The sequence below is a fragment of the Zalophus californianus genome, chromosome 4 (genome assembly GCF_009762305.2).
Source record: "Zalophus californianus isolate mZalCal1 chromosome 4, mZalCal1.pri.v2, whole genome shotgun sequence".
Taxonomy (NCBI): Eukaryota; Metazoa; Chordata; class Mammalia; order Carnivora; family Otariidae; genus Zalophus; species Zalophus californianus.
The window spans coordinates 98346344-98365947 of record NC_045598.1 but is presented as its reverse complement, the minus strand read 5'-3'; the positions used below and the strand labels follow the sequence as shown (position 1 = coordinate 98365947).

The 19604-nt window shown below is 49.9% G+C and overlaps 1 protein-coding gene across 1 annotated transcript in view; it reads left to right on the top strand.

The window, feature by feature from the left end:
* IGSF3 (immunoglobulin superfamily member 3) overlaps positions 1-16148 on the top strand; it is a 92706-nt gene extending 76558 nt beyond the window's left edge. Inside the window, 7 exon segments of the mRNA XM_027626076.2 lie at positions 2563-2973; positions 6429-6836; positions 10234-10337; positions 10339-10714; positions 12879-13022; positions 13025-13074; positions 13076-16148. Of these exon segments, the coding sequence (XP_027481877.2) occupies positions 2563-2973; positions 6429-6836; positions 10234-10337; positions 10339-10714; positions 12879-13022; positions 13025-13074; positions 13076-13129 (1547 nt within the window). The 3' untranslated portion in view covers positions 13130-16148.
* The last annotated feature ends 3456 nt before the right edge of the window (positions 16149-19604 follow it).

Sequence of the window (19604 nt, the reverse complement as noted above, 5' to 3'; positions counted from 1 at the left end):
GTCATCATGTAGATGAAAATTCCTCCAGTCCTAAAGTGGGCTGTGTCCCGTTTGTCGGCGTGGTTGCCCCCCGCCCACCTCCGCCTCCACGGAGGAGGATGGTGGAAGCAGGCTTCACAACGCCCAGGGCAGTACTGGTCAGGACTCATGAGATCTTCCTAATTAGGCAGGGGGGCTGCCGGCTCTCCTGGGCTTCAGGCAAGGCCCTCCCTGCCCTTGAGATGGGGGAGGAAATTCTGAGCGCAGAATAGCTGACCCCTTGCCCACCTGTCGGGCAGGCACCAAATTTCAAAACTGCCTCTCTTTCAAGCTTTTCAACACTTCACAATATTTTGACATGGGAAGGAAAGAAAAAATGGAAATGCTTTAAAACATCTTTCTTCCTTGGATTCTTGTTCTTAGACCACGTGACTGAATTGAGGCTTAGTCATAGGATTTCAGTTTAACATATGCAGTTACTATAGCAATTGAGGTTTCCTTAGTAACAGTTGCAAAAATAATCCGGCCCCAATTAATAATACATTTTAAAGCTCTTTCTACTCCACACTGAACAACCCAGTTTTTTGGACAAGAACCAGATAATTCAGGTGGTATCATTTGTGCTGATATAGATATCATTTGCATGTGGTGAATTGGGTTGGAAGGGAATGAAAAGGGAGCTCGTTGTTTCAAGTATTGTAGGAATCAGATCTGAAAAATCGACTGGCAAGCTAAGTGCATCTAGTTTGCGGAGCTGGGAAGCTTACTGGTAAACCCTGCCCTGGATTCCTGTGTGCCCTGGAGGACTTTGTGTGTTTGAAGAAGGGAGAAGGCAGGGGACTGGGCTTGTTCACAAGAAACATGAAAAGAAGGGTGGGGTGTGGGACGTAGGATTTCTCTCTCATGTTGGTGTGTTCTTCTTCTTTTTTTTTTTTTTTTACAGAGAGGGGAAGAGGGGGTGGGGGAAAGAGGGGCAGAGGGAGAGGAAGAGAGAGAATCTTAAGCAGACTCCAAGCCCAGCAAGGAGCCCTTTGCTGGGCTTGATCTCGTGACCCTGAGATCATGACCTGAGCCAAAATCAAGAGTCAGACACTCGACCCACTGAGCCACCCAGGCGCCCCTCATATTGGTGTGTTCTTGATGGCTTGGGAAGGTCTGTGGGAATGTGAATTCAGCAGTCATTTGGGAGGAGTGTCTCCTGATTCACCACTGAGTTACTTGTTCTTAGAGTTGCTTTTGCAGTAATGGCATTGGGTATCAGATCCCCCCGTCCCTTGGCTTGCTGAATCCTCTCTGCCATCCAGAATGTTTATCTGTGTGTGACCAAGGTGTCCCAAATGACTGTCTGGGGCTTTCAGAAATTTCAGTTGTGGTGTGAAAAGTTGTTTTCACTGTTAGCTCCCTAGGAGGAACTTGGAGCTGCGTCTTTTTCCTTTTTTAAAAAACTTTTTCAGTAGGGGGACAATAGTGGGTAGGGAAGAAGCAGAGCCAGGTATAAGACGGATGGAGTGGGTACGATCCCAGGTTACCTTCATAAGATATATTTCCTTAGACCTTGGCTTCTTGCCACCTTCAAGGTGAGCCCAGTCATTAATTAGCAGGTAGGGTGGCACTCTGGAGTCTGCCCTCCCTCTGGCTTTGGAGCAGGGCGGCAAGGGGAAGGACACTGGAGTTAGCTCTGTTCTGTCCCATTGCTCACGACTTTCTTCTCAGCCTCCTCCCTCTCTCTGCCCCGAGGAAGATCACCCCTAGCAATCCTTTCAATACCTGCTACCATATTTCTCTGGCACGCTCTCCCCCACATATCCCAGCAGACATTCGAGTACTTTCTGAAGCCCAGGCACTGTGCCAGGCTCTGGGGGGTGCCGCGATGAGAACGTCCACTAGGCACGATGGTGGTGTTCTTCGGGGTATCCCTGGCACTTAGCATCGGGAGGGGCACACTCGAAATATTTGCAGACTTCCAGAGAAAAGGTTGATCTCTGCCCTCAGGGCGCCCACACACTAGGGTGGAAGAGAGACTAAGGAAAAAGAGTCGGAAGATATGTAGAGGGTGCTGATGCCAGCGCTGAGAGGGGCTGCCGGCCCAGGGTGGGAAGGAAGAAGGGGGGGTGGAAAGACGAGTGCACAGAAGGGCCAGAGGGGAGATGGTGGAAGGAGACAGGCAGAGAGGTCAGCTGAGCAGAGACCAGAGCTCAGGGAGGAGGTGCAGGGGGACTGGGGGCGAGATGAGGGGGGAGCTGGAGGGGTGAGTCGTGGAGATGAGCCAGGACAGTTGGGCGAGAGCCAGATCCTGGGGGGACTTTGTACTGTGAAAAGGAATTATTTTTTTCCTTATAAGCTATAAGCAGTTGGGAGCCATTAAACTTTCTAAGCAGGGAAGTGATTGGGCAGATCTGAGTTTTCGCGGAGTCCCCTGGAGGCTGCGTGATAGGAGGGGAGGCAGGGAGGAGGCAGGTGGAGGGATGTTGGGGTGAAGCCAGCTCCGTGCTGCCTCCCTCATGCGAAGCCCGGTCGCGTTCAGTCCCCCGGGGAGCTGTGTGGGGCGCCGCTGCTGAACTGCCCCACCCCCTTCCTCTGCAGTGACCAAGTTGCAGGTGAGCAAGTCGAAGAGGACCCTCACCCTAGTGGAAAACAGGCCCATCCAGCTGAGCTGCTCCGTCAAGTCTCAGACTAGCCAGAACTCGCACTTTGCCGTGCTGTGGTACGTCCACAAGCCCTCGGATGCCGACGGCAAGCTCATCCTGAAGACCACCCACAGCTCGGCCTTTGAGTACGGCACCTACGCCGAGGAGGAGGGCCTGCGAGCCAGGCTCCAGTTCGAGAGGCACGTGTCCGGGGGCTTGTTCAGCCTCACGGTGCAGAGAGCCGAGGTCAGCGACAGTGGCAGCTACTACTGCCACGTGGAGGAGTGGTTGCTGAGCCCCAACTACGCCTGGTACAAGCTGGCCGAGGAGGTTTCAGGGCGCACGGAGGTCACCGTGAAGCAGCCAGGTAAGGACCCAGGGCGCGGCCGTCCTGGGCTAGTGGCTTTAGTGCCGACAGAGTGCCTAGGGGCGTGGGGCGGCAGGGCTCTGCAGGGCCCATGCTGGGGGTGGGTGCAGGCATGCAGACCCTCACCCTAGTGCCGTGCGGACTGCTGGCTTTGCCTCGGGCGCGTCCTGGTGCTGTAGGGCCAACTCAGGAAAGAACCCTCCACTCTGCTGTTAGGGACAGCATCTTCCTCACCAGGTAGTGCCCCAAGGGGCGGCTGTGCTGAGCAAGAGGCCGCAAGGCAGGGTCCCTGAGGGCTCCTGCATCTCCTCCTGGGTTTGCAGGTTGCACCCTGGATCTCAGGCCGGTGCCAGCTCCATACCCAGCATTCTCGCCTGGAAGGCATTTTCTGGTCTCCCTCGTCTGCTCCCCTTTCTTCCTTACCATCCATTTCAGCCCCCCGGGGCGAGAGCCCTTCCCATCTGCAGAGCGGACCACCCCTCGGTCCTGTCTCAGAGCCTGTGGGTGCAGGCCTCATTCTGCTTCCTGACAGACCAGGGGTGGCACCTGACCTCTGTAAGCACGCTTCCAGAGAGGGAGCGCTTCCTACCTCCGCAGGACTCCCTTCCATCCACGACAGGGCAGCCCTACTCATTGAAAAACCCTCCTCCACGTAATTCCCCTCCAGGTTTTAGCTCTGCCCCTGGAACAACCCAGAATAAGTTTGGGTCACATCTTTTCATGCATGAAGGGGGCCCCTGTCAGTCTCCCCTTCTCCTTGTTAAAGAGCTCTAGTTCTTGAGCTCCCCACACGATGTGGCCTTTAGCTCCCTCTCCATCCCTCATTCCTGCATGGCCACGATCTGTTGCTGCCCTGTCCTTCCTGATGGGCTGGGGTGCCCCGTTGTGCCCCAGGTCCTGGCTCCATGCCTTCATTTATCTTGTCCTCTCTGCCTGGAACGCCCCTCTCCTGCTGCTTCTCCCCTGTCTTCACTCCATCCTCAAGACTTCCCTCAGCACCACCTCCAGGAAGCCTTCCCTGCTTTCTCCCGTATCACCAGAGGTTCCCTTTTCCTTATAAAACACCTCGTGTAATAATTATTTGTTTGCATTTCTTTTCCACTCTACTTTACTTTGAGGACACAGCTGTGTCTTTGTGTTTTCAGCCACTAGTCTGGCACCCTTAATAAGTACCGACTGAATATGGAACGGATGGCTGCTTCCCTCGAACACCCTAGGGCCTTTGCATTTACCTTCTCTTAGCCTGGAACATGTTGACCATAGATATTCATTGATCTCCTACTTTCTCAAAGAGGTGTTCCTAGCTCATTTTAACTAAAATAGCATCCCAGTCACCCTGTACCCCTCTCCCTATCCCCTGCATGGCATACATCACCACCTGGCATTCTGTTTATTTACCTATTCACATGTGAGTAATTATGAACTGCTTATTCATATTTACATTTAAGGAAATGCATTTATTATCAGATACTATATATTACATATAGAAGTAAATGTGCGTATGCGCGCTCGCGCGCACGTGTGTGTATATTGTTCACTGTTCTGTTCCCATGGCTTGTCTCCCAGGAGGCCTTGGTAGACATTTGTTCACACAGCACATGGAACCAGATGCAGAGGCCAGGACGTGAATGCAGTGGGGCCGTTCCCCCTCTTTCCCCTTGGGACGTTGTATTGCTAAGACTGCACCAGTGCAGGCTTCTCAGCACCTCGCGGTGACACGTGAACCGTTCTGCGGGTGCATTGCCAAGGAAGCTCTCATCTGCATTATCCCTCTTGGTTTTTCCAGAGACCTCAGGCCAGTCCTTGGGGCTTTTGAAAACTGACAGTTGTCATTTCGCCCACAGATGTTCTTTTAAGTTTCTGTTCTTTCTATATATTTTCAGTTTTGGTCACTTTCTCTGCTGGGCGGACATGATCCCCCACCCACCTCGAGTTCCCCCTTAGTCACCATTCATCCTTTGCCTTTGCTCATTTGTGCAGAAACTAAGAGATTCTCAGTGGATCCTAAATTTATCAAGGGAATTTCCCCATCTGAGACTACAGACTTAAAGCGAGCTAAGTGGGCCAACGCACAGGGCTGCACGGATGTTTGTCAAAACACATTTAGTGAGATCTCTGTTTGTGGGAATACTAACACTATAAACAGCAAACTCACAGGACACTGATTAAAACAACACATCCCTCCTTTTCAGTGATTTTTTTTTTTGTTTCGTTTTTTTTCCTCCCCCTGCTTCCAGTTCTTTTTCTCTACACACCACCCCTCTCTTTCTTTTCCTGATGAGAAAGAATATGCTTATAGAGCTTTTGGAAAATACACAAAAAGAGAAGAAAATACTCTTTCAACCCAAAGACAACCAGAGTTAATATCTTCATACATGCACATGCACACGCACATGCACATATATGTATATGTATGTTTTCGGGAGACTGGTTACTTAAAATTTTTTTTAAAGATTTTATTTATTAGAGAGAGAGGGTAAGCAAGGGGAGGGCCAGAGGGAGAGAGAGAATCTCAAGCAGACTGCGCTGAATGTGGAGCCCAACTCGGGGCTCGGTCTCATGACCCTGAGATCATGACCTGAGCCAAAACCAAGAGTTGGCCACTTTACCAAATGAGCCACCCAGGCACCCGTTTTTTCTGTTATTTTAATTTTTTGACCTTTTAATTACAGAAGTTACTGCATTGCATGGTAAAATATTCCAACAGTTTTGAAGTGTAAAAATGTAAAAAGTGCTCTGTGCATGGCCCTCCCCCCTCCTCGGGTATCACTCAGGAAGTGTCCTTCACTAGGTGCTTCTGTGCTTTTACAGTTTTGTAGGTTTTTGACCCCCCTGGTCCAGATAAGCTCATCAGGACCTTTTATGAAATTACACGCATGTCGTCAGGGCATACCATCATTAGGGACACTTTTTTCTCTGGAGGAGAATCTGGTTGGCTGAGTTTTCAAGTCACCGGTTCTATTAATACCAGGCTTCTCTTTACTAAGGTGAGATCTGTTCTGTTCCCACTTTGAGAGGGAACCCGAGAAAGTAAGAATTGCAATTCGTAAGGCCAACTCGGGAACATATTTAACTGTCTCATCTGCAGTTCTTTTTGTGGTGGACAGTCCAACATATTCTAGTCATCATGTGGTCAGTTTTCAAAATTCGCTCTTGGTTCGAAAGGGGGTCTCACCTTGTCCTTTCCTACCTGGCCCTTCCCAGCCAGGCCTTCTGGTCAACCATAGGCTCATGGGCTGCTCTCATTTGGATGCGGAGTCATCTATACCTCATGCTTGTCCCCTCCTATGCATCTGAACCAATGAGATAGAAATGGGGGGACAGCTGTTACCATGAACTGCTTGCAATCCATGCCCTCAGACGCGTGATCAGGGGACTCAGAATGTGCGTGGAAAGGGTGCATGCAGGTGGCCTGTCATTCTGCGAGGCTAATATGTCTTTTCTCGCCTTTCTAGATAGCCGCCTGAGGCTCAGCCAAGCGCAGGGGAATCTGTCGGTCCTGGAGACACAGCAGGTGCAGCTGGAGTGTGTGGTGCTGAACCGCACCAGCGCGGCCTCCCAGCTTGTGGTGGAGTGGTTTGTGTGGAAGCCCAACCACCCGGAGCGGGAGACCGTGGCCCGCCTGAGCCGCGAGGCTACCTTCCACTACGGGGAACAGGCGGCCAAAAACAACCTGAAGGGGCGGCTGCATTTGGAGAGCCCTTCCCCGGGCGTGTACCGGCTCTTCATCCAGAACGTGGCAGTGCAGGACAGCGGGACCTACAGCTGCCGCGTGGAGGAGTGGCTGCCCAGCCCCAGCGGCGTGTGGTATAAGCGGGCAGAGGATACTGCCGGGCAGATGGCTGTGACCATCATGCGGCCAGGTGAGGGTTAATGTCCCCAGGCCCTCACTGCTCTGGGTATTTCCCCTCCAAGTGTCATACTTTGTGCACTGCACAAAATGAGTGTATTAATACATTGTTTGCAGTTAAATTTATGAGCGTTTACATTTTGCATTTACATTCAGGATTGTCTCACATTTTTTTTCCCCTAGTGAATGGAAAATGGCACATCTGGCTTTGGCCTAAAGTGATTCTATTTCTTAACCAGAATAGCATTTTTCGATTAATTGTTGCAGAACATAGAGTAGTTTCTTTTTAAGAGTACATTCCGACTCAGAAGGTGGTTGGATATGCAAAAATCTTGAAACAGTAGCCATGTGGTTTAAAAAAAATTAAGCCTGTAGATTTTCAGTGGAAAAGAATTGATTCACATGCTTTAAATAGAAATAGCATGCTTTAAGTAGGAAAAGATGAAATTCAATCTCATTTCCTAATAATTTTGTTGGTACCAGTGACTGCTCCGTGTGGCCTTTCTTGTCTTTGTTGTCATTTCTAAAGTTGCTAAATGCACATAATTCCATGGTATAATTATGATTACCCACTTCAACCCGTAACGAAAGCAGAGGTAGGCCGATTCCTGGGTCCCCTGCGACTTCACATCCTCATCCATCCGCCATCACATCCATCCGAGTCCCAGCAAAAAGTCAGTGGTCCCCCAGAGGACATGGAGCAGAAAGGAACTGGTGGCCTGCGTCGGTGTGAGCGCTCTGTCTTGTCCGTTTCCCGCGCATCCCCGCATTCCGATCTGTGGTCTCTTGGAAGCATCCATCACGTTTGCACGTCTCACGAGAGCGGCTCTTTTCGTGGGTGGAGCCTCGCAGCTGTGCCCGCCCCGTGTGTCACAGAACACACTTCAGGAGTGAATGTGCCCTTTGTTCCGGGAAAGGGGCATTATCTCACTGCTCTGTGTCTTGCCTACACTGGACAGGAAATCACCTCTGCTTTGAGTTACTCATAGTTCCCATGAGCTTTTGTTTTTTTTTTTCTTCTTTTTACTGTGCCTAGAAACTGCTGCGTGTCTTCTCCCAAACGTGAAATTGTAGAGAGGTGGCAGCTGAGCACTCTTCTCCCCCAACACCCACCCATGTGCGCGTCCCCACACTAGGGCTGCAGGGAGACTGGGGCGGGGTGGGGGGCAGACATTTAGGGAGCACCGGCGGCATTCCTGCCTAACATACAGAGAGGAGGCAGAAGCGGACTTTCTTGGGGCTTATACCTGAAACAGGAAAGAGCGCAAAAGTCTGCACAGGGAGGTGGTTTGGCCTATTCTAGAAGGGAACAGACATGGGCAACCAAATTAGTATAGAGATATGTTAAAGGGGGTGGGGTGTGGACAGGTGGACATTAGTTTCATTCAAAAAACTTGCATTGAGTCATTACTGCAGGTGAGGCACTGGAAGAAGCCAGGAAATCTAAATTAAAACTCAAATGCTTAAATAGCAAGCATTCAGGGGCGCCTGGGTGGTGCCGTCAGTTAAGCACCGACTCTTGGTTTCAGCTCAGTGTTGTGAGATCAAGCCCTGCATCGGGCTCCACGCTCAGCGCAGAGTCTGCTGGAGATTCTTTCTCTCCCTCTGCTCCTCCTGCTTGTGCTCTCTCTCTCTCTCTCAAATAAATAAATAAATCTTTAGATTGTAAGTATTCAGACAAGAAGAAAACAAAGGGAGAGTAGATGGGGAAGAAGCCCTTCCGAGGAACTAAATGTCCAGTGGTCTCTGATCGTCTTGCCGTTTTGGGTGTATTGCATCTTGTTGGCCAGCCACCAGGAGCTTTGGGATACCAGTGTGGTAGACTCTGCAGAGCAGAGGTGCCCTAGACTGCTCCTTGATCTGCAGTATTTCTCTCTGATGGCTTTGGGGTTACAGTTAGCCATGCTCTCTGGAGGGATCAGCTGATGAGCCAAGGAGCGTGAGTTGCCTGTGAATGGATATTCTGCGCCCTGCCACGTTGCCCTCCAGCGTGTTCTCCCCCGTGGGAGCTGGACTGAGGCGCTGTTCCCGCCACCTGTAGCCGGTTCCCGAGGCTTTCTATGCCAGTGATGCAAACCAAGATTCTAGATGGGCCATGGGGGGTGTGGAGGGGCTTGGCAGAGCCCCACAAAGATGGGAGAACCCCCAGCTTTGTGTTCACCTGTGAGCAACATTAAGCCAATTCATTGAAAGCCCAGTATAGTACTTGGGAAATGCTCCTATTTGGTCTTCATCCAAGCAGAATCCGATTTGGTATCTTTACTTTTGTTACCATTATGTTGGCATCTTATATGAGCATTTCATAAACAGAGCCAAACAGGCCATTTAGGAGGTAGGGAATGGATTATTTGTTTAGTACCTACCCCGGTGAGCCAGAAAAAAAAAGGGGGCGCACAGCAAAATAAAGAAACAGATTATGGCTGCCTAGTGCTGTCTGATGTGTGACTCACCTGCTTGGGTACCTCTCCCTGGCTGTTTTGTGTCTCCCGTCTCCGTCGGGAGGATGCTGTCCGTGTCATCCTTCTGGGGGCTCTATGCTCAGGGCGAGGAGCCCTTTCAGGTCTCGGGCTTGAGTCCTTGGAGATTACTTACCTCCTCGGGTTCACTGTGGCATAGATAACGGTCCACATGCACAGTTTAAACTCAGAAGCTGAGGGGTGAATGAATTTCCCAGGGCTGCCATAACAAATTAGTACAAACTTCATAGCTTAAAACAACAACAGTTTATTCTCTGACAGTTCTGGAGGCTAGAAGTCTAGAAGCAAGTTGTCAGCAGAGCCAGGCTCCCCCTGAAGCTTCTAGGGAAGAATCCTTCCTTGCCTCTTCTGACGTCTCGTGGCCCCAAGTGTCCCCTTGGCTTGTGGCTGCATTGCTTCAGTCTCTGCCTCTGTGTCCTTTCTGTGTGTCTCCTTGTCTTCTTATCAGGACACCAGTCATTGGATTAGGGCCCACCCTAAGTCCCAGGGTGAGTTCATTACCTCTGCAAAGACCCTATTTCCAATCAAGGTCACATTCTGAGGGCCTAGATAAACATGAATTTTTAGGGGGACCCTTCAGCCCCTGCAAGAGGTTACAGTGAAAATAAGTGTCCCTTCCTCCCCAGATTCCCATAAGCAGCCATGCTACCAGCTTCTTGTGAATTCTTCTGTGGATATTCGATGCAAATATAAACAGATACATGTGTCGGAATAAAACATATTTTCTTCTGCACACAGTGACTGGTAGGGTACCCAGTGTTCTATAGCCTAGCAACCTTTCTGGAGACTCTCCTTCCATCTTGCTCCTTTCACTAGGTGTGTGTTGTATATTACTATGTTACTAGAGTGTATTTGGTGATGGGCGTGCAGGTTGTTGTGAGCAAAGAAGTTAAAACAGCTTCGTCTTCCTTTCTTGCCCCTCTCCTCCCCCAGATGCTGCCCTGCAGGTGGACACGGTGGTCCCCAATGCCACAGTGTCCGAGAAGGCAGCTTTCCAGCTGGACTGCAGCATTGTTTCTCGGTCGAGTCAGGACTCCCCGCTTTGCCGTGGCCTGGTACTCCCTGAGGACTAAAGCTGGAGGGGAAAGGGACGGCCCCGGCCTGGGCGAACGGGAGGAGGAAGGGGACGACGAGGAGGAGGGGGAGGAGGGGGAGGACCCAACGGAGCGGACGGCCCTGCTGAGCGTGGGCCCAGACGCCGTCTTTGGCCCGGAAGGCAGCCCCTGGGAGGGCAGGCTTCGCTTCCAGAGGCTCTCCCCGTTGCTTTATCGGCTCACCGTGCTGCAGGCAAGCCCCCAGGACACGGGGAACTACTCCTGCCGAGTGGAGGAGTGGCTGCCCAGCCCTCAGAAGGAATGGTACCGGCTGACCGAAGAGGAGTCGGCCCCCATCGGCATCCGGGTTCTGGACACAAGTGAGTTTGCCCAGGTTGCAGGGGAAGGATGTCTCTGTTGGCTCCAACGGTCTGGAAGAATAAAGTCAGAGCTCGATTATGGGTTAATAAGCAGTTTTCCCACCTGTCATAGGCATTTCGGCTTTGCCATGCCAGTTCGTCTAGTTGACCCTCAGTTGAGGCTAGGAGTTAAAGTGAGAACATACCATCCAGTAATCTTCCTAATCAACGCGATGTTCCACCAGATTCTATTTTAGTAAGATTTCATTATCCAAGTATCTTGTGAGATGTTAACCGTGTCGCTCTTTAGAATATCCAGCCTAGGGTGATAGACACTGGGGAGGGTATGTGCTACGGTGAGCACTGTGAATTGTGCAAGACTGATGAATCACGGATCTGTACCTCTGAAACAAATAATGCAATATATGTTAAGAAAAAAAAAAAAGAAGATAGCAGGAGGGGAAGAATGAAGGGGAGTAAGTCGGAGGGGGAGACGGACCATGAGAGACGATGGACTCTGAAAAACAGACTGAGGGTTCTAGAGGGGAGGGGGGTGGGGGGATGGGTTAGCCTGGTGATGGGTATTAAAGAGGGCACATTCTGCGTGGAGCACTGGGTGTTATGCACAAACAATGAATCATGGAACACTACATCAAAAACTAATGATGTAATGTATGGTGATTAACATAACAATAAAAAATTATAAAAAAAAAAAAAAGAATATCCAGCCTAGTCCCCCTTTAGCCAGTTAGCGCGTTTCAGACTCAGAAGGAGGACAAAAAATGAAGCCCGAGTGTGTCGCTGCTCTGTTTTTCTCAAGTTCCTGGCTCGTGTGTATTTTGGAGGGTGACTTGGAGGTTGAGCTGGATTCTGCATGATTGGCTGGGATGACCAGTGATACTGCAGAGCCCTGCTCACCATCAGCGGCTACTCCAGAAAGGTCTAGAGCTCAGAATTCTCATCAGATCAAGGGACTCCATGGCCAGAGGCTGGAAGAAATAATTGCTGACGTGAATGATTTTTTCTCACAAGGCAGTCTTTTAAGTTGCCCTCCTATCAAAGTGTGGCATAGAGCAGACTGAAGGTGGCGTTTGTCACCGTAAACTTGGCCTGCAATGCAGCAATAAAAAATCTGCTGGAAACTGTAACCTCTTTTCCATTTCAGCCAAAACATTTTACCGGGTAAATTGATTTGAGGTTTCTCGTTTTGTCAGCTTTTTTTTCTTTGACTACCTCCTGTTTAGGAGATGGAACCGTATGAAATTGAAGTTTTGTAGGTCAAAAGTGGGTGACTATCAGCAATTTCATATACTTTGGAAATCTAATAAGTGTAAGTGCATGTTGAATTTTCTTAATAATACTGAGCAACAGCTATGCAGTAGAAAGGAAACCAGAGAAAAGCCTAAATCATACTCAGACACCCTAACAATCTACTGAATAACCCAAAAGTACAAGCGAAGGTGTTTAGACCACATTTTATCTGTCCATTGTGGATGTCCCTATTTATTAAGTTCGTAGTACATAGAGGTCATCCAGCAGCCTTGTTTTCCAGAGAAAATGGAAGGTCTCCTGCTGAGGTCTCCTACGCCAGAGCAGACCTCAGCTGGGTCTGGGGCGTGGGGGAAGCGGGTGTCATTCCCTTCCATATCCAGGAATAACTAGCACTGAATTCACTGTGGACATTTGTAAATGGTCCGTAATGGCATTTCAATTGATAGTGTTAAGCAAGTAAGCATCATTTCTGGTAAAACTGCTCTCAGAAGCTGGCGGGGGAAGAGAACGGGGTCCCCTCCCAAAGAAGGACGTGTGGAGCAGAGCTGAGTGCATAGGGACAACGTGAAGTATCACCGGGCAGGCAGCGCGGACTAGGGTGGAGTCAGCTGCTCCACCATCTAGATGCAGTTGGGTTCACAGTCAATAAACTGTATTTGGTTCTATGGCTCTCCAAGCACAGTACTGGCTCCCCGTGGGAGATGGAAGCATTGCTCTGAATGAACTTCAGCTGGGAATCGGAAGGGGCGCTGCTGTGTGAACAAGGCTAGGGGGGTGGTCCCCCCTCCCTTAGCAGCAGCGGGGAAGACAGCGTGGGGGGCAGGAGTTGGGTTGGGTTGGGCTGGGCGAGGGCTTGGGGAACAAGGGCTGGCGGTCCAGGCTCCCAGCCCTCACGGTCTTGCCTCTGTTCCAGGTTCCACCCTGCAGTCCATCATCTGCTCCAATGATGCGCTCTTCTACTTTGTCTTCTTCTACCCTTTCCCCATCTTCGGCATTCTCATCATCACCATCCTGTTGGTGCGCTTCAAGAGCCGGAACTCCAGCAAGAACCCGGATGGAAGAACGGGGTGCCCCTGTTGTGGATCAAAGAGCCACACCTCAACTACTCCCCCCACTTGCCTGGAGCCCCCCGTGCTCAGTATCCACCCAGGAGCCATAGACTAAGGGAGCCCAGCGGACCTCAGCACAGAGGAGCTGAGACTCTCCCTTCCTGCCTCTTGCTCTGTGATCACTCAGCAGACGGCACCCAACCTCTGGAGTGCTCTCGCCCGAAAACCGTCAGACTTGAGAAGTGTTCAAAGTCCCCGATCAGTCACAGAAGACAGACTTGCCTCTCAGTGGCAGTCCTGGTTGGTTAGCTGTTTTGGAGCAGATGTCCTTACCCTGCAGAATTAGGCTCCTTGTTTCTGTTTCCGGTAATGTAGTGAGTAGCTCCAGGTGCCATGTCTACTCACTGATTTATATAGTATTCTCATATAGATGTGACAGGGGTTCTTATTCTTTGTAATGGACTCTTTTTAAATCCCTTTGGTTTACCCTTTTTGGATTCCGTAATGTGACGGACGAATTTCTCTTTAAGGTACCACTGATGGCAAAAGGAGGGATGAACTTTATGGCGCAAAGGAATCTCTTCCAAGACTTAACTGTTTTTGCATACTTGAAAATGCTACCCACGGATCAGAACACACCCAAACGTTTTCTACTTTCTTAACGAGACTCGAAAATTATGTGTAGTGTGGGCCCAATTTGTATCTTATCTTCTCCCTCTGCTGGAGTGGTTGGAACCACTTTGTAGTCAAGATGAAAGCATTGAATTTTGCTTCAAAGAACTGTGTACGTACAACAGAAATCCTGCATAACCCCATTAGGAGTAGATGGTGCCTGACCAGCCTGTCAGGGAGGCAAAGAATAGGCTTCATCTCAAGCTTGCCAAAAAAAAACCCCACAAAAACAAAAAACCCGCTTTGTTGGAGAATAAGTCAAAAGCCCCAAACAGCACACACTTTGCCAGCTAAAGTGGGCAACGGGCTGCTTTTAGCAGCCACTGACTTTCAGATTGATCAGAGCCAGTGATCAGGGAAGGAGGGACAAAAGGCTAGTTGTTGGCTTGATCTGTTCTGCACCAGACGTCTCTTAACTGATAACTTGAGTGGGTGGGCTTCTATTTTAAGGTGCTTTGCCAAACTCTTAAGGAAAGTGGCCAGGGAGCCTGAAAAGGGGACAGTGCTGAGCTGACCACAAGGGGCCCAAGCAGCTGCCCACAGGACACCACATACCTGGAGGGCATGGGGTGGGCTGACAGCTAAGCTCCTGCAGAGGTCAGTGGTGGGAAGGGGTGGTTTCCAGAGCCTGACCTTGGAGACCAGGGGAGGTATAACTGCCACGCTGGAGGTATGAAGACTGGGTTTTTCTTCTTCCCTCCAGGTAGATTTTCCTCAAAGAGACGGTGTCTTTCTTGTTCACCATTTCTGTCCGCGTGGGTCTTACTGCCATGAGAAAATCTGCCCCGGAGAGGTCCGGACACAGCCCTTTTGTGACCCAGTCAGACGACCTAGTCTCTGCGGGAAGTCATCACATGGCTGTGTGGGTCTTTGCCTTTCCCTTTCTTAGATCTTGTTTGTGGTTTTAGGCGATTTGGTTGTTCATTGTTATGGTGGCTTTTCATTTGAATGCCCACTGAAGCCCAGCAAAGCCAGTGTCACCCTGTTCCTTTACACTATGGGGCAATGTGCTTGGCTCCCCTGGCACGCCGTCATGGGTTACAAGTGTTGCCTTTTGCTCACTCCATGGGAGGAGTGCTTATGCCCTGGCGTTTCTTTCTCTATTTTGCTGGTCAAGAGCGCCATCTCCTTTCCTCTTGAACTTGCATCTTGAATCCCCAGGGAATTCCCAGTTTAGAAAAAGCCACCAGGGATTCTGGAGCTAAGCCTAACCAGAGAGATGATTGTCTGTCCTGAGGCTGAACAGACTCCCTGGGAGGCCAGGTGGGTGCCAATCCGTATCGGGGTCCGTGGGGATGCTGGCGGCGTGGGTGCTCAGCGGACGCTCTGCTGTTGCGCAGTTGAGGGGTAGCAAGACCACCAACAGGCTTGTGGAGAGCTGCCTCCCTTTCTTCCCCCCCGCACCAGTACTCTCCTATGAGACCGTGTGCAGGTACCACCACCTTCATTCCTCTGTTGCTGATGTGCTCATTCCCATTTATTACGAATACTGCATCAACGCCTCAGAGGTACAGAGTCCACCTGCTCAGCCGTGAGGGAAGAAGGCAGTCCTTTGCCCCATTTCTTCCTTTCCTGCGCCGGGGTTTTCTGTGGAAAATTGGCCCCTAATTGGTAGCCTGAGTCAATGAGGGAAGATGACTTACTTTCCTCTGTGAGAAGGGGAAGATGCCAGAGGGCTGGCCGGGACTGGGCGTGTAAGGACTAAGAAGACTTGATTTTGCATTGGTTCACAGCTGTAGAAAAGTAGGTAATGCACGGAATTAAATATGTGAAGCAGTTGCAGGAAATGTGAAAGGAAGAAAAGAAACCGAAGCCAGTGTTTTAATAATTGGTTCCCCCCCCGCCCCCCCCCCCCCCCCCCCCCCCGGTGTATTTTCTATTGGGCTGGGGAATACCATCAAAGGGTGAGCTTTTCAGCTTTCTGTGAAAATCCCCAGGACCTTGTTTGGCCATTTCTATGGAAATGTGGTGTCAGATGAGTGGTAATGGTGCCCTCCAGTGGCTGGAGACCTCATTGTACACAGCCTCTGGGAGTTCTAGGCCATGGACCAGGAGAGGAAAACTACCAGCTGTACTCTTTTGACTTATCTACAGCTACAATGTTGCATTCATGAAAAACTACGCGGTGCTAGGCCCATCCCAGGACATGGATATGACCACACCCTCCTTCACCAGGGTGTCTCTGTAGCAGGTTTTCATATTCTTTTCAAACAATGGTTTCTCTGCGTTTATTGTTGAAAAAACAGGTAGGGTAAGAAAACTACCCATGCATGATGTAGAGAGCTGTTGATTTGTTTTTGGTTTGTTTGTTTTGTTTTGTTTTTTGGTTTTTTTTTTTTTAAAGGAGAACTATTTGTAAAATGTTGCACTAAAATGTTTTATATACACTTCAGAGACCTGTAGTAAATTATGTTGAAAATATGGCTGTTTACAGTTACTGGAGCCCAGTGTCCTTCTTTCTCATAACCGGCCTCTCTCCTCCGTGAAACTGTGCCCTGGGAGCATGGAGTTCTGCCCCTGGCGTTGTGTTGGCCTGCTAGGCTCAAGGGTCAAGAACTGCAGCCTTTATTACCCCGCCCTGCCCCCAGCCTAAAGAGTGCCTTTGTACAAATGATGGGGGCAACAAAACAAGACAAAAAAGCCTTTCCCAAGACGCTTTACTGCCATCTGCTGAAGATGAATCATAGTGAATGTACACAACTACCCTGTCAAGGCCATACTGCCCCCAGGTCTGTGCACACACCACACACCTGGAGGCCTGACAGGCAGGTTCAGAAGGCAGAGCTTAACCAGCTTTCCTTTTTAGGGGGATGGGACAGGAAGGGGTGGGAGGAGACTGATGGAGAAGGAGCGCAGGAACGGGGAATAACCTTCCCCTTGCCTACGGAGGGCCTCCACAGCAAGACCACACCACCTTTGCCAAACGATGGAGTGCTGTCCCCGACCTGAACTTGTCAGCAGGCATTTTCCAGGATACAGGAACTGCACAGGAGCTGTGTCTTCCTGCTCAGGGTGCCTTCCTGCACAGCACGCCAGTCCATGTTCCCCACGTCCCTGGAATGCTGGTGTGGTACGGAGGAGTTCGCCACCTCTGCAAAATGAGAATGATAGAATGATTAAAACCACAGCAGTGATACATGATCTGTAATTCTTTACATTGTACAGAATATGCAAAAGAAAAATGCAGGTAAAAAGCAGAGGGAGGCGCTTCCTTTTCTCTTTAAAAATCCAAACCCTTCAGAGGTTTTAATCTGTGCTTTCCTCTGTTCTGCAGCCGCATCTGCTGCATCCTTATCAACTTCTTGCAGCTGCTGGCGGGGCCAGGAGTTGAAATGGGGATTGTTTATCCCCTGGGTACCCAGAATGCTTCCATGTTATGTCTTATGTTCTACTTTTGCCTAATTTTTCTCCCCAATGCTCTCTTTCTGCCAGGGAACATTTTAAAAAGGGAAATGGAGTACTGTGGAAGAAGATTACCCATCTACGCCTTTGGTGCAAATTTGCCCAGTGTTTATATAAGGGAAGGGAATGTACATTTCTATGAGAGGCAGGGACAATTTCCATGTATGCAAGATTAGGAGCAGTGTTTTGCTCAGCTCATCCTGGGATTTCTAAGCTTCCTGGGGGTAGTTCCAAGGTTGGCAAGAACTAGAGCCAGAGTACCAGAGAGGGACATGCTAGGAAGAGTAGCAACCTCAGGCCACGTGAGCAGGTTGGATGAGCCCTCCTTTCTTACCTCTAGCTCATGATTTATCTATAGTGACAAGCAGATAAGACTGGACCTCAATACTGGCCACAGGATGAATAATACATCCACTCTCCTTTTGGGGGCAAGTCTTCAGTATACGAATAGAGCCTTTTTGGCCCATTGCCTAACTCAGGTCCACCTTTCCGAGCCACTTTTGACTCATGAAGTCTGCTGGACCATGCACAGAAGCTCCTGTAAAAATGCTTGGTAGAAGGGAGTACCTGGCTGGCTCAGTCAGTAGGGCGTGTGACTCTTAATCTTGGGGTTTGGGGTTTGAGCCCCACGTTGGGTATGATGTAAATATTTCCAAAAAATAGCTTGACAGAAGCCTAGCATTTCTCTTACTGAAAAAGCTGGCCACTGCTCGTTGGTCTTGGTCAGAGGAGCATCTAACCAAGGAAGACCTAACAAATCATTCCTCACCCAAAGGCTGGAGACCATGACCTGAGGCATACTTCCCAGCCCCACATGACTGGGCAGAACTTTCCCCAGCCATGCTGGGTTGACAGTGCCTGCTGGCTAATCCAATCAATAGCATGGCCGCCTATCCAAAAGTTGCATCCTGTTCATGTATGAGAGGGTAAGAGTGGCACTTTAGATTTAACTTCAGTTGGACTCCCAGGTCTGCCCCTTACTGTGTGTCCTTGGCAAGTCATTACCTTCTCTGAGTCTCCGTTTCCTCATCTTTGAAAATAGGGAGAGCAAGAAGATTAAATTAATTCGGGTAATGCACTTTAACACAAGGCCTGGCTTGGTTAAGTGCTCAGCAGATGTTTGCTGTTATATCACTTCTCAGTTCAAAAACGTTCAGAGGCTCTCCAGTGTCTAAAAGTTTGACCCCATCCGACCTTTCTCAGTTGGCCTGAGTTCCCACCAGCTCCGAACAGAGCAGAAACTTGATTTTCTCACATTTTGTGCTATACACTGCACCTGCCTCCGGTTCTCAATATCTACAGATGGTAGGGAATGTTTTAAGGTAAGAGGCTTCCTGGTACATGACATTGGTCCCAGAAATTTCACTGACAGAAATACCTTTTAAGATTTAAGGTATTTTTTTTTTTTTAAAGTACGCTCCCCACCCAGCGTAGAGCCCAACACAGGGCTTGAACTCACAACCCTGAGATCAAGACCTGAGCTGAGATCAAGAGTCAGGTGCTTAACTGACTGAGCCACCCAAGGCGCCCCTAGATACCTTTTAAGACCTTATGCCTGACTTAAGAACTAATGAATTCTTACAGTACAGTTCAACTGTCTTGAGTGGTTTTGTGATCCTCACTTGAGGATGATGGAGATGACAGCAACAATAAAGCACATTTCCACTCAGTTTCACAACTGACACGTTGATGTTTATAAGGACAGCAAGGTGTCCTGTTCACCTGAAGAGCTTCAGAGTTCCCTTAGCTCCCACAGCTCCCACAGCTCCCACAGCAGGGTCAATTCATGTGCTTCTCTTTGAAAGGGGTCAGACAGGGAAGCCACGTGAGGAGCTGGTTCTGGGAGTTACTTGGTCTGGAGTCAGATTTGAGGGAGGACAAGCCCATCGAGAAGACTAACCACTAGGGGGCGCCTGGGTGGCGCGGTCAGTGAAACCGCGGCCTTTGGCTCCGGTCCTGGGATGGAGGCCCAAGTCCGGCTCCCTGCTCAGCGGGGAGTCTGCTTCTCCCTCTGCCCCTCCCCCCGGCTCGTTCTCTCTCTCAAATAAATAAATGAATGAACGAACGAACGAATGAATAAAATAAATAAATAAATAAATCTTTAAAAAAAAGACTAACCACTAGCATGGAGTGTTCCAGGTGACTTTCGCAGCTGGGGCGGGAGGTTTCGTAGGAGGCCGAACAGTGAGGGGGCGACCAGACCTGACTCCTTAGCCTAAGGAAAGTCCACAGCTGAGATGGAGGAAGAGGAAAACAAAGAGGAAACTGAGAAGGGAGAAACCCAAGGCTAGAAGTCCCAGCTCCGGGGAAAGAGAAGGTTGGGGGCGGGGGGGCAGGCTTAAGGAAAATCTGGTCTGAACTTGAGTAAGACCGGCGGGACCGGCTGCACCAGGTACCCCGCACCGTCTAGCAGTTGCCCACAATGTCCCGCTTCCTTTTGTTCAGCATGTTGCTGCTGCTCGAAAACGCTGAAGGAAGGGCTTCAGAGCCTCCCAGTCCTTCGGCAGAGTTCTCCT